General features: G+C 38.9%; 1 protein-coding gene across 1 annotated transcript; it reads right to left on the bottom strand.

Annotated features, from left to right (window-relative positions):
* Positions 1 to 63: 63 nt before the first annotated feature.
* Positions 64 to 14,822, bottom strand: LOC148126164 (di-N-acetylchitobiase-like). The gene is made up of 7 exons (XM_087930109.1): positions 14,272 to 14,822; positions 12,065 to 12,203; positions 10,779 to 10,987; positions 4,452 to 4,623; positions 2,880 to 2,977; positions 1,822 to 1,980; positions 64 to 334 (listed from the first exon to the last, which is right to left on the bottom strand). The coding sequence occupies exons 1-7, from the start codon at positions 14,299 to 14,301 to the stop codon at positions 104 to 106; spliced, it is 1,038 nt and encodes a 345-aa protein (XP_087786235.1). The 5' UTR covers positions 14,302 to 14,822; the 3' UTR covers positions 64 to 103.
* Between the last annotated feature and the right edge of the window lie 40 nt (positions 14,823 to 14,862).

A 14,862-nucleotide genomic window follows, 5' to 3' on the forward strand; every position in this document is an offset into this window, starting at 1 on the left:
GAAACATGGCACGTATCTCATAATGGAACAAGGTAAATGAACAGCAAGTAGCCTTCACAGCTTTTTACTGCATTATGCTGTACCCATTAAAAAACTAACTTAATCATTCACTGTTGTCTGAATTCAAGTCTGGCTCTTGCATAAATTTTGCGCCTTTCAAGGCTTTCCACATTGCTTCCCTTTGCTGTTGAGCTGCAATGCTTGCCGAGTAATCCAGGCAATTTGCATTCCACATCCCAATGCCCCTCAGACCACGTTCTTTCGCATAGGCTGCTTTCAGAGAAATACTCTTGGCATTGTCAAACCACAGTTGATGAAAAGCACCATTTGAGTCCTATAAAAAGCCAAAAGAAAGAGAATGTGTAATCCAGGTCAAGAAATGCCAATTTGGGACATGTCCACCAAATATACTAAAATGGAGTTGATAGGGCTACTGTCTCACACAGTTTTACTCTCAAGAATTCTGCAAGATAAGCCAGGCTAAGCAAAAAAGAGCTTTCAGACACGTTTCTATCATAAAATTAATGGATTCTGCCTTAGGCATGAAAGCTGGTAAGTCACTTACTCTCTCACAGCCCAATCCAATTCACAGGGTTAAGAGAAATAGGAGGAGGAAGGAGAGTTTGCCAGCTTAAATTATTTGTGAAAAATAAAGCTTTCTTGGGAAGGGAATATCTTTCATTTTTAATATTCCTATGAAAAGAGAAAATTGCTACACAATGTCTTGATTATAGTGACACAAATTCATCCAATCATTTTATTCAACACTTTTATACTGGATCACTTTCCATCAGTCTGATTTTGCTCTCTATAAAATGAACATAATAAGCATTTTCATAGTTTCATCTTGAAGGCAGGCTGAATAAAAACTGTTGTATAAAGAATTTTCTGAAATTATACAATAAATTATTAAACAATCTATGAACAATAGCTTCAGTTTATAGTCTGAAGAACAAGATAATTTTTAATGAACTTGCATAATGTAATTTTTAAAACATTTTCCAGTTAACCAATTCACTCAGCCAAGCATATGGACCTGAATGTGTCTTTGAACAGGATGCACTAATATTTCTTTCACGAATAACCCTAACTCCTTTAGTTAAGGCCACTGATAAAATTGGCTGTAAGACAGGGGTGGGATGCTACCGGTTCTGCCCGGCTCTATAGAACCAGTAGCTCTAAAGAACAGCAGACACCAAATCGGTTGTGTGTTTCCTGCTGTTTGGCCCACCCGCCCGCCTGGGCTCTTTCCTGTCCTTTATTTCCTGCTTTTTCAACCTCAGCTGCTTTGTGCAGGACAGCGGAGGTTGAAAAAGCAGGAAAAAAGTGGCTTTTCAAATGCTGCGCACCTGCGCGCAGTGCTTTTCAGCTGTCCGGGCAGCACAGCTTAAGATTTTTACACACGCGCATAGTTACCAAACCAGTAGTAACACCAGTTGAATCCCACCCCTGCTGTAAGAGGAATTAAAATGTAATTATACTAGAGACTGTGGAGATCTTGGCATGACTATATTTGTCTCCATGTTTTTTTAATTAAAAATTATCCATTTCTTATCCTCTACATTCCATCATTCTTTCCTGAGTTGTAATCTATTGTTCACAATTCTTACGTAACCTTTCCTTTTGTGTGTGTGTGTGCATAAAAGCCATAAGATTAGTGGGAATTTTAAAATCTAAATAGAAAACTTGCAGAGTACAAAAGAAAGTCAGCTGCAGCAGGGAAAATACATTAAATTTTGTACTGATATATTTTTGTTGTTTAATGTCTTTTATAAATATGCATTTTCCGTGGAATGCAAAGGAATCTTTAGAACAACTTACCTTGTACTCTAAAAAAGGAGCTTTTTGTTCCTCATCCCACAGGATGCCAGAAGTAGAAGTCTTCTCCAATGTCATGATGATTCTATATGGGATTTGTCTTATGACATTATTGCACAGAGCCCCTGGGAAAACATTCTTTGCAAAGAAGCAAACGTGATCCTGAAAAAAAAAAGGGTAATTTCCATTATGTAGTTATGGTAAAATTCAAAAGGGTTCTGTTATTCATTCACACATTCATTTCTCAAATAAGGGGCACTGCAAACCTTCTCTTTATAAATTCTTATTTGTCTCATGCAGGAGAAAATCTCAGTTTCCAAAATTAGGTGATTAAGTTTGGGTGCTTTATTATAAAAGACAGGGATTTTGAAGAATAATCATAATTTAAGACAAGGGAACTTCAGGCCTTTCAATGTTACCTCAGAATGGGTTTTACTGATTCCAAAACCACATGCTTCAGACTGCAACCTAAGCAGAGTTTCAAACATTGATTAGGTTCCTTCAGTCACTTTAGCCTTTTATTCGGCAGTGTTTGAATCATTTCTATGGGAGCATTTATGCTGCCTGAATGTGGATATAGCCAGCGTCACTGGGATTTTTCTCTTATTTTCTCCAGAAGAAAATCCATGTCATTTTAGATCAGTATTTTTCAAACTTGGCAACTTTAAGATGTGTGTATTTTAACTCCCAGAATTCCCCAGCCAGCTGGGAGCTGAAGTCCACACATCTCATTTTACAGGATTTCTTTCTTTTAGTGGTGGCCCTTTTTGTTGAATATATAATAGGAAGAAAAAAAATCCATGCCGCTCTCTTCTAACAATTCTTCCTTCTTTTAAGATTTTATTTCTCTTTCCCACTCCACCCCACTGGTTAATTCTGGAGCATTCTCTTGTGGTTTTCTGCTTAAATACAACAGCTCTTTTAAGAAAATTTTAGAATGAGAGAAACTAAAGCAAATACTTTAATAAATGACCAACTGGTTATTAACATTGTTTGACTTAATAGTCCTGAGGTGAAATTCATGCCCACAAAACCATAAAAATGAACTGTTTTTCTCCTACCTTATATAAATTTGAGCATATATAATCATAGCCGAACCATGGCACACCCATCACCAGTTTCTTTGGATTAATGCCCATGCGAATATACTGGTAATAACCTGATTTAATATATAAATGTATTCAGGTATCTGCATTTGTAATATCAACGAGACAAAAAAGTCATTAAAATAGACATTTAAAGTAAAACTAAACCAACAGAGGGTTTTTTCATATATCATTTTGTTCTTGAATTTCACATTTAATTTATATAATTTATGTTTATATTTATTCATGGAGAAAAGAGATGTTAATAGATTTAAAGATGTCAGAGAATGATTGTACACAATTAAGATTCCTATTAATCCATTTACTAAACTCTGGCCTCCCAACTCTTACAAAAGAATGATTGTAGTACTCTGCATTCTACAAACAAGAAAATTAAAAACAGGTAAGTTCGTTTTGATTTTCAAAAAGCCTTTGACAAAATTCCTCACCAAGACTCTTTAACAAATTAGCAGAAGATAAAAATTCCTCTTCAACTGATAATAATTATCTAAAGGGCAGGAATTTGAAAATCACTTCTCACAGGAAAGGGGTATAAACATTCAGGTCTCCCAAATCACAACTGATTGTCCTATGAGATATGATGTGATTTTTCATGCTCTCCCTGCCCAAAGCATTAGCTGGGCTTTTGTTAATGGAACACCTGCCACAACCAGCTAAATTCTTGTATTAAGAGAGGAAGAGAAGGCATAAGCCACTCCTGAATTGATACTAATCAACCGGAAACTTGAAGTATACAAAGTGGGATTAGTGGAAAATTTGGGAGAGCTGGAATTCTTGAAACTTAGGAAAGCTAAAACTGTTTGTAATCTAGTATATATCTTGGATTTCAATATAGAAAAGATAAGCACGATTTGTTCAGAGTTTTGCAGCGTAAATTTAGCACCAGAAAAGTAAACACAGATGGCTGAGGCATCATTTAACTTCTTTATAAAGATATGAAGTAAATTTTACAAACCAGTTGTAGATTACTCCAGTGGAGCAAACTCAAACAGAAGTAGATATGCTACAAGTTCAAAGCTTCAGCAGCAAATCAGGAGCTCAGAAACAGATACCAGTTTCACTTTAGTTCAGCAGGTAAGCAAGATACACAGCAGAGGAGAGAAGCAGTTTCATTTTCAGACTCAGAGCTCAACAGCCATGTTTTAGGATTGTCCACGCATACTCAGCACCCTTTTTCCCCCTAATGCCTTCTGCCATGAAATTGTGTCAAAGTATATTCATGAACTGGAATAGAGCATGGTAACAAAGTTAGCCAATGAATAGGCATAGCAACTAAATCAGCAAATGAGGACTGTTTGGAAACTGAAACTAGAAATAGCCTAGGCTGGAAACTGAAACTAGAAGTAGCCTAGGTTTTGGAGTATAGTGTGATCCAAGCTTGGAAACTGGTTGCAGAGAGTTTGTTGGGCTAAGGGCTGATTTTGACTCAATCCATTATGGCATCTTATACGAAGACCCAGTCTTTATGTTTTTTCCTGAACTAAAGAAGCTAATTATACTTTATATTTTGAAGAAGCTGATTCCTACCCAATAAAGTTTGTTTGTAAGGGGCATTGGCCCCTGCTATGCAGTTGGACCACAATGGACTCTGTTCATCATAAGACATCACAAACAGAAAATCACAGGAGTCAGCAATTCCGGTATAGTTGTAACATCTACCATCTATACATTCAGGAGACCAAGGCACATCAAAAGTTACCTGCAGAGAAAGAAAAACACAACATTGGCGCAGTTTTGTCTTTAAAAAAGCACAAGCAGTACATCTCTTTTCCTTGCTAATCATTTCTAATGTATACAAAGAAGGGTTAGATAAAATTTCCTTTCAGTCAAGTTTCCCTTTTGATAAACAACTAGAAACACTAATCAGATTTGCTTAACGACCGCATGATTCACTTAACCGCAGTGATTCACTTAGCAACCATGGCAAAAAAAAGAGCATAAAATCGGGCACAACACAGCTAACAGCTGCCTTGCTTAGTAATGGAAATTCCAATCCCAGTTAGGGTTGCAAGTTGTATTTTAAAAAGAATAAAGACGGGCTATTTCTTTTGGAAACATTTTGTGATAAAATTCTGTTTTATAGCACGTAGAATATAAGTGTTTTTTTGAACTCTGAAGAGTTCAAAAATGTATATCCAATTAAACCTCACAGACTCTCCATCTGCAACCTATATTTCACAGAATACGTGGCTGTCTCATTTATCACATCCTGCTCTTTGAAAAAATCAGTTCTTTATAGTTGGTATACTGTCTATTTGGGTTTTCCTCCCACAAGATTGCTATACAGATTTGACTGTGAATAAGCATCCTTTACGCAGGTTTATATGTAAAGCTTGCAAACCTTCTGATTAGGTTTGATTTTTATGTATATTTTATGAACTTTGGAGGGGGGAAAATAAGTGCTAAACACGGGCTAAAGAGAACAAACCCTCAAACCTATCTGATTCAAAGGCTCACTAGTGAGTTCAACAGTCAGTTTCTCTCAACCGAATCTATTTTATAAGAGTGTAGGAATGAAAATCAAGGAAACCTCCGTTTATCTGTAAGTTCTACCGTACATTCACAGATCCAATAATAAATCAAGAATCGCCTATGGATTATAACCTACATCAATTACACTGCTTTTGGTCCTGTGGACATCTGCTCCCTGTTAATCTTCCAACTTGCATTTCCCAACCCAGCACAAAGAGAAACCTTAGTTGTCTTAAGTTGGGAGCCATACAAAATGATAAAAACTGTGGGGAAAAGATGCAAGGTTAAAAAAGCATTAGGGATAGATTGCTGTGGCATGGCTCATCAACAAAATCTAAATGCATCTCATACGTTCAGTGGAAGCTAGCTGCCCTATAATTTTAGTAAACCTTATAACCGAAACTCTTTTTAATACCGTGGTAGTAATCTAACTAATCTGTTCTAGAATTATTGTATCAAAGTGTTTGAGAATAAAACTATTCCCCAATCTGGAAAATCTGTAACCAAGTGGAACAAATCCTAAAATTCCTTAATCCACACCAGTTTCTCAAGCCTAGTAACTTTAAGATACAGATACAGATAATCAGAGTTGGAAGGGACCTTGTAGGTCATCTGGTCCAACCCGCCGCCCAAGTGGGACATTTTCTGACAAATGGCAGTCCAATCTCTTCTTGAAAGTCTCAATTGATGGTGCTCCCACAACTTCGGAGGGCAAGCTGTTCCATTGGCTGATTGTTCTGTCAGAAAGTTTCTCCTTGTTTCCAAGTTAAATCTCTCCTTGTTCAGTTTCCATCCATTATTCCTTGTCTGGCCTACAGGCGCTTTAGAAAATAACTTGACCCCTTCCTCCCTGTGGCAGCCCCTCAAATATGGGAAGACCGCTATCATGTCTCCCCTGGTCCTTCTCTTTACTAGACTAGCCAAGCCCAGTTCCTGCAACCGTTCATTGTATGTTTTAGCCTCCAGTCCCCTAATCATCCTGGTTGCTCTTCTCTGTACTTTTTCTAGAGTCTCAATGTCTTTTTTATAATGTGGTGAGCAAAACTGGATGCAGTACTCTAGGTGTGGTCTTACTAAGGCTTTATAGAGTGGTATTAGTACTTCCCTTGATCTTGACTGTATCCCTCTGTTATACAACTTAGGATTGCATTAGCTTTTTTGGCAGCTGCTGCACACTGCTGCCTCATATTTAGCTGGTTGTCCACTCCAAGATCCCTCTCACAGTTACTGCTATTGAGCCTGGATTCACCCAGTCTATATGTGTACTTTTGTTTTTTCTTGCCTAAGTGTAGGACTTTACTTTTCTCTACAGTGAATTTCATTTTGTTAGATACGGCCGTGTTTTAGTTTGTCAAGATCCATCTGGATCTTGAGCCTATCTTCTTGGGCGTTAGCTATTCCTGCCAGCTTAGTATCATCTGCAAATTTAGTAAGTTCCCCTTCTATTCCCTCATCTAAGTCGTTAATGAAGATATTGAAGAGTAGTAGAACCTTGTGACACCCCACTGCTTACTTCCCTCCATGTAGACTTAGACCCATTAAGGACTACTCGTTGAGTACGGTTTCCCAGCCAGTTGCGAATCCATCTAGTGGTAGTGCCATCTATTCCACTTTTTTCTAGCTTACTAAGAAGTAGGTTGTGGTCTACTTTATCGATTGCCTTGCTGAAATCTAAATATATTATGTCCACAGTATTTTGCTGATCTACTAATTTAGTCACTGTGTTGAAGAATGAAATAAGATTGGTTTGGCATGATCTGTTTTTAACAAATCTGTGCTGACTGCTAGTTATTACTTTAATGTGTGGACTTCAACTGGAGTTTTGGGAGTTGAAGTCCACACATCTTAAAGTTAAAGCTGAAAAAGACTGGTTCGCAGTCATTACTGAGGATTCTGGGAACACTAAAATGCACACACCTGGCACACACACTGAGTAACAGAGCTGAGTAACAGGGATTTAATTAGTAAACTCCAAAGGAGTATACTCCTTTGAGTATGAGTCAAGGTGTGCTGGAACAATTTCATGTCTTCCATAGTTTATTGCAAAATGTGCAGTTGCCTAAAATGTAGTTAAAACAAATCTACACATATTTGATTAAGCTACATAATAGTGATATGTATGCTTTGAAAATGATTGGAAGAGATACCTTAGAATATTCAAAGTGCAGGCACAGCACTTCCTTAAAGTAGCTGCATCTGGGGGGATGTTTGGTCATTAAATTCTGACCCATCTTGTTATTTTTCAAAACTTGTACAGCTCTGCTGTACAATATGAAGAAACTTTGAATTATACATTCTTTACATTAACATTGTTCATTTGATTTGGGAATTTGAATATACTTGTGTTTCCCCGAAAACAAGACCAGATCTTATTTTCTTTTGGGCGGTATTTTTCCCCATGTACTGTACAAGAAGCCCACTTCTGCTTGCTCACGGTGGGGCAGGAGGCCGCACAGCATTCCAGGGCCCCATGCGCCCTGCACCAGCTTCCCTCAGAGCCCTGATAGCTAGGCTATCCAGGCCCTACACCTGACTCGCCTTGTGGCCATGGTACCAGCACACAGCTCATTCTCCTGCTCTGTTGCAGCCGTGAGCAAGCAGAAGGCCCGGCGGACAGGTGAGCTCCTGCTGCACATGGCTGCTGGTGCTCCTGCCACGAGGCAGGTGTCAGAGCATAGATAACCTGACTACAGAGGCCCTGAGGTAAGCCAATGCAGAGCACGTGGGATAGCTTCACCACCTTGCCTAGTGGCCGCAGCACTGTGAGCAACCAGACGAAATGGGAAGGTGGCCCAGCTGCACGGGCTTTTAAGTAGGGTTTATTTTGGGGGTAGGACTTATATTGCATGTGTAAAATGTCTTATTTTCAGGATAGGTCTTATTTTTGGGGAAATGGGGTGTTAGTATAGTTCGCAATGAGTGATAAATATTAAAAAAAATTATCCAAAGCAATAATTTGACCAGAAAAGACTGTGCATATATTTTTCAACCATAATCTTATTATCAGTGCAATTAAGGAAGCTGAGAATCTAATTTTGCATTCTGCTCCACACCAGCTCTATTTTCTATGCAGCTCAAATTCAAAGGCAGACAATTTTAAGTCTGTTAATTTCAAGGTACCAAGGTACCTTCAAGGTAAATTTAAGACAGTTTATATGGAAATTTTAAAAATAAATTGTATGTATGTGTTATCCTTTAAATACAATCCTTGGTTTGGTTAAGAGCACTCAGTGGCATTAATATTTGATTGGTACAGAAAAGCTATATGCTAATCTTTAGTTGCCACATAGTCCTTCATTAACATAGTTGAGCCTCATAGTTGAGCCTCTAATTACAATTATTAATCACTGCAGTCATACAATGAGGCATCATGCAATTAGACCAAGTTTTCTCAATTTTTTGCTGTGGTTGCTAAGCAAATCCATTTTATATGAGAGGTTTTTTTTTGCTGGAAATCAGAAGTAAACCAGCAAAAAAACCTGTCAAAAACCATAGTCACATGACTGTGAGAATTGCTAATAGCCATAAAAGTAAGCCAATTGCCAAGCCTCCAAAATGACTGTGGGGGAATGCAGCCATCATAACTTTGAAATCAGGTCAGAAAAAAGCTTTGGGGGGAATCTGTTATAATTTTGAACGATCATTCAATGAACAGTCATACGTTGAGGACTACCTGTATGTGAATTTATTGGATTCCATTCTCACAACATGTTGCATTAGCACCGAATAGCCAAAAAAAGCAAGCTATACCATGGTGTTCCAAATTAGAAGAAAGGGACAGGCTTAATATATATCTCAACTGTATCTTTCAAATGCCATGTAAAATATTCTTTTTCCCTTATATTTTTAGAGAAAACAGGGTATTTACACTGTTTTCCTGCTACTAGCTTAATTTTAATTTTATGACTATTTGTAAAATGTCTTGTATGTAATTACAAAGGGTAGAATATTTCATTCTGAAAATTAAAATCCAGATTCCTGTGGCCTCCCAAAATATAATTATTTTGTTTTAGTGTGACTCTATTATTAGTCACCTTTCTATTCTTCATCATGGTTCAATTAAAATGCTCTCCTATCAATGAGCCAGCCGAAAACTAAACCAGAACAGATTGTACTGTTCCTATTACAATCCCAATTCCTTTGTTCTGGGTTGCAGTTATTAGGTGGATGTCTACATTTCTCACATATCACTGGTCTCTACCCTCCCACCTTTCCCAAACCAGCAGAAAATTCATCTGTCAGTCACAACACAATTGTGATTGTTGATGGTTTTCACTGATAGTTAAGCCATGCTTACAAGTTTAGCCATCAGTCGAAACTTGCTTTGGCTTTATCTCCCTCCTTTTTCTTGTGTAACAACTGGCCAGGCAGGGAGAAGGGAGACCTTTATCCAACAGGCAATCTCCAGTTTAGAGGCCTGGATCCTAAGAACCTAAGCGGTGCCCTGTTGGATGGGACCCTAGGCTCATCTTGTCCAGCAGTCTATTGTCACAGTGGTCAACTAACTACACATGAAACCCACTAGTCTGCCAGCAGCTGGCTGTCTCACAATTATACTGCCATCAAAGCTAGTAGCCATGCATCACCATGATTTCCTGGAATTGATTTGATCCTTTCTTGAAACCAGCTAAAGCTGTTATCCAGCAGCACATCTCATGATTAACAATGAGCATGGTTGGAATAGTTCCAAGAGCAGCTGCTAGTGTGGGATTTAAGATAGAATTGTGGCCATGTTTAAAATCCCAAACAATGACTAATAGGTTCAATGGGTAGACTGTACTAAGAAGCTATGGCTGTTCTTGAGCCAGTGATCAGTTTGGAATTAGGCAAGTATAGGGAGAGAGACAGGTTTGAAAGAACCAAGCTCTTTTGCTGCTGAAAGCAGGACAGAGACCAATGCTTGACACAGATGAAATGTCCTTACTCCAGTCTGAAGTGGCCAACTTTGAGTATTGAGACACTCAATGGCGATTCCAACAACAAAATGGCCAGTGAAGCACAACAGATGATACCCATGGTGAAACTGTATGTTTGTTGTCTACTTAAGGGGAAAACATTACTTGAACACTAGAAATGCCAAAAATATCTTTTAAAAAATAGCATCTTTCAAAAGATTCACGTAGATTCACTTGAAGATGAAGGAGAATGTCAGGGCAACATAGTGAAAAAAGAGATTCCCATGCTGTAGTTAGGTGTCAGTGAACAAAAGCCCTTAGTTGTGTTGATACTTGATTTGACAATATATTTGCATCAACAAATATGCAGCACTAAAATGTGTGCTCATAATAGTAAATACTGTCAAAAGAAACTCACGTGTTAAAAGTCTGAGGGCTGACTAAATGGAGAATTTAATGTAAACCATAATCTTTCCTTCTAGTTTACCTGAGAACCAGGAATTTCTTTGTGAAAAACTTCTGTTGTTTCTTTAACTAAAGCAGTTAATGCATAATATTCAGCTGAGGATTTTTTAACTGCTTGTTCAATGTCTATATTGATTCCATCCATGTATTGCTTTTTAGCCAGGTCAATATTTTGTTTTATCCAGGCTATTCGAACAGCAGGTTTTAAAATTTTCTTCACAGATATATTTCCTAAACAATACATAACAATTAGCTGGCATTAGGTTTGCATCACTAAAAGAAATTTTAAAAGGAGATCACCCAGGAAGGGGTGGGGGGAAGGGACAGAGAACAGACATGGACTGTGAGTTTTAGATTACAGCTATATTAATTCAGTTCCATTTCTCCCTAAATGAATTATCTGAAATTGTTTTTCTGGGGCAAAGTATGGAAAAATGATTCAAAATAAAATATACAGTTTGTACTACAACTATAATCAACATTGATGTTCCAAATGGTAACATTCATTACCATATGCATATCACCAATAGCCATGTACATTTAATTCATTTAAAATTAGCACTGATTAATTGTTCTTACTGTCAGAATTTCTCCTTACTTCTAGGTTGTGCCTCTCTTGAACAAGCTTCCACCCACTACTTCTTCTCCTGCCCCGTGGCGTCCTAGAGAATAAGTCAATCTCCTCTTCTTTGTGATAGCTCATCAAGTACTGGGAGACAGTTATCATGTCCACCCTGATCCTTCTCTTCGATAGGCAAAATATACCTAGGTTTCAACCCATTCATCATACAATTTAACCTCCATACCCTTTATCACCTTTGTTTCTCTTCTCTGCACACTTTTCAGAATCTCATTATCTGTTTTTGTATACGATGACAGCAATGGATATAGTATTCCAAATGTGGACTCACTTCAGCTGTGTTTTGAACTATCATGTGAGGCGGAGCAGTTTAATATTATTTATGAACAGACTGGCTTGGTGACAGCCAACCCAAAACGACATCTGTTTGACAAAACTTACTCAAAAACTAGTGGGATGTTTTAGAATAGATTCCTAAGGTATTTCAGTCAATATACCTTCCATTTATTGGGGGGGGGGAAGTTTCACATAATGAAGAACATGAGCTATCTGGAAACTGATGGCAGTCACTATAAACTTGTAATGAGTATAACATCATTTTGGAATAATTACTATGGGTTATAATTATGCACATGTCCAAGGAATAAAGTTAATTGACTTCAGAACCCTACAGCAAACTGCATAAAATGTAATTGTTAACAATTTATGTTATTCTGCATAAAACAAACCTTTTAAAACAACCCTGGATCCTTTTGAATGAGCATAACATATAAGCTCGGGGTCATGGTCTCCAAAAGTTGCCACTGTTGTAATTTGTGTCCAATCATAAAATTTCCAGGTCTTCCCACCAACATCAAATACAAAGACCTAGAAAGGCACAGCAAAAAAATAATCTCCCTTTCTTGACATGTTAATTTTTTTAACATTAGAATTAGATCTGGTAGGGCAGGCATATTCCTTAATTAATGCATTCCATAATAATAATAATCTTGATCAAATATAAAACTGCATTTTTCAATTCATAAAATATAGAGTGGCAACTTTTAAAATGGCTTTAAATTGCTAATAACAAAGATTCTAAGATATGTTTAGTATGACTTCTTTTGCCACAATTGTGCCACCACACCAGCATTTTATTATAAGAGGCTTTATCCACTTAAAAAGTGGAATATATGAGTTGTACCATCATTAAGATTGCCTCTATCCTCCATTCCTCACCAACAAGGCCCTTATACCTTCCATAATCTATCAGTCCTAAATGAAGTAGGAGAGCTGCAATCCCTAATTTTGAATACAGATTTCAGATTCAGTCCTTTGCCAGTTTTCAAGTATGGAGCTTTTTCACCTGCCCAAAGTCTAGAGATTTAGCACTGGTCGCCCTGAAATATATAACCCGAACTCTACATAAACATACATTATTTAGCTTCAAACAATGGTCCGGAACCACATAGCCACCAAAGAAATCAGGCTCCAATGATTCACTAAGCCACAACACAAAATACCTGACCAGGTTTAATGCCAACGAAGCTCAGCAGATTGCTGTGCTAGATCCTCAAGTAACTTTACCCACGTTGTTCAGAACACCCCGAGCTACTTCAAAGGGCAGGGAGACAAAGCAGTCGCGGGGGTCTCCGCTGATGCACTTTGGCATTTTTTAAAGGGGCCGCTCAGAAACATCAAGCGGAGTGCAAGGCAACCTATTTAGCGAGCTTAAGAAAGAAGGAAGACCGGACAGCACCGATCGCAGTAACACGTGTCTCTCCACCCCTGCCCCGTTTGAGAAGAGCGCGCCACCTGCGCACCTCGAAGTCGCGCTGACTCGAGATAGGTTTGCAAAGGGCAGGTTGCTCGCACGGGCACGCGCTGGAGCCCAAGTGCCAATGGCGGAGGAGGAGCGCGAGGCAGGGGAGCGCGCCCCCGCAGCCTAGCAACCGCTTCATCGGAGATTTTCCCGCTTGGAATCGGTGACCTTAGTTACGGTGGTTATTCTTGTCCTCCCCACCCCGCCCACCATCCCCACCTCTGAAATCAGCTAGGGAAGGTGAGATGGGCCAATTCGCTTCGAGCGTTTGAGAATCCTGCATTGATCCCCCCGCCCCCCACCCCCCCACACACTTTTTTAATCCTTGAAAAGAGTAAAGGTGATAAATGCTCACAAGTAACAAAGGCGCCTGGGCTTTAATGTATTGTTAACCAAATAACCTTGCAGTTCACATAATCTGAACCAATATTGCCAGCACCGCAAAGCCCCATGAACTTAACTGGACCTAGGTTCTGGTGAATTTGAAAGAATCTGGGCTACTTGTCCAGTATCTACCAACATTTTGAGGCACGGCTAGGTGGCAGCAAATTGATTCAGAAAACTCTGTGCTACTGGTTAGAATACTGGAACCCTGATGTAGTGGGCCTAGCTAACCCAAAATAAACCCATTTATGATTGCATGCTATAGCCAAATTCACAGCTAAAGTTTAATAAAGGATCAAGATCACGTGAAGTACTGGTGCTGTTTTATAAAACCCTAGTAAGATAATTTTCAAATGGAAGATGTTTGGCACAACCAGGACTCTTCCAAGAGCTGGTTACCTGGTCAAACTGAGCAATTGAGAGAGAAGGGCTTTAGAGTAAGAGAGGTGACCAAGAACCCAATGGTCACTCTCACTGAGCTCCAGAAATCCTGCGTGGAGATGGGTTAGAGTTCCAGAAGGACATTCATCACTGCAGTGCTCCATCAATTGGGGCTTTATGGCAATGACTAGACAGAAGCCTCTCTTCGATGCCAAACACATGAAAACCTGTTTGGAGTTTGCAAGAAAGTACCTGAAGGACTCTCAGACTGCAAAGAACAAGATTCTCTGGTCTGACAAAACCAAGATTGAACTGTTTAGCCTAAATTCTAAATGTTATGCCTGGAGGAAACCAGGCACCGCTCATCACCTGTACAATACCATCCCAACAGTGAAGCATGGCGGTGACAGCATCATTCTTTGGGGGTGTTTTTCAGCAGCAGGGACTGGGAGACTGGTCAGGGTTGAGAGAAAACTGAATGGAGCAAAGTACAGTGATATCCTCAATGAAAACCTGTTCCACAGTGCTCAGGACCTCAGACTGAGGCGAAGGTTCACTTTCCAACATGACAACGATCCTAAGGACACAGCCAAGACAATACAGGAGTAGGTTAGGAACAACACTGTAACTGTCCTAGAGTGACCCAGCCAGAGCCTAGATTTGAACCCTACTGAACATCTCTGGGGGAACCTGCAAATGGTTGTTCACTATGGTCGCCATCCAACCTGACTGAATTTGAGAGGATCTGCAAGGAAGAATGGCAGAACATTCCTCAGTCCTGGTGTGTAAAGCTTATTGTATCATACCCCAAAAGACTCGAGGCTGTATTGCTGCCAAAGGTGCTTCAACAAAGTACTGAGTAAATATTTATGTCAATTTGATGTTTCAGTTTTTTTCTTTTTAAATAAATTTACAGACATTTCTAAAATTCTGTTTTCACTTTATTATGGGTATTGAGTA

The sequence above is a fragment of the Pseudonaja textilis genome, chromosome 3, assembly GCF_049901715.1.
Source record: "Pseudonaja textilis isolate UNSWEBS1 chromosome 3, rPseTex1.2, whole genome shotgun sequence".
Classification (NCBI taxonomy): Eukaryota; Metazoa; Chordata; class Lepidosauria; order Squamata; family Elapidae; genus Pseudonaja; species Pseudonaja textilis.

Coding starts and splice junctions, on each gene's coding strand:
- LOC148126164 (XM_087930109.1), bottom strand. CDS start 14,301: ATGCTTCACTGTTGGGATGGTATTGTACAG. Junction 2,978..4,451: donor TTACAAACAAACTTTATTGG/GTAGGAATCAGC, acceptor ATATTAAATCAG/GTTATTACCAGTATATTCGC. Junction 1,981..2,879: donor TATGCTCAAATTTATATAAG/GTAGGAGAAAAA, acceptor TTTTTTTTTCAG/GATCACGTTTGCTTCTTTGC.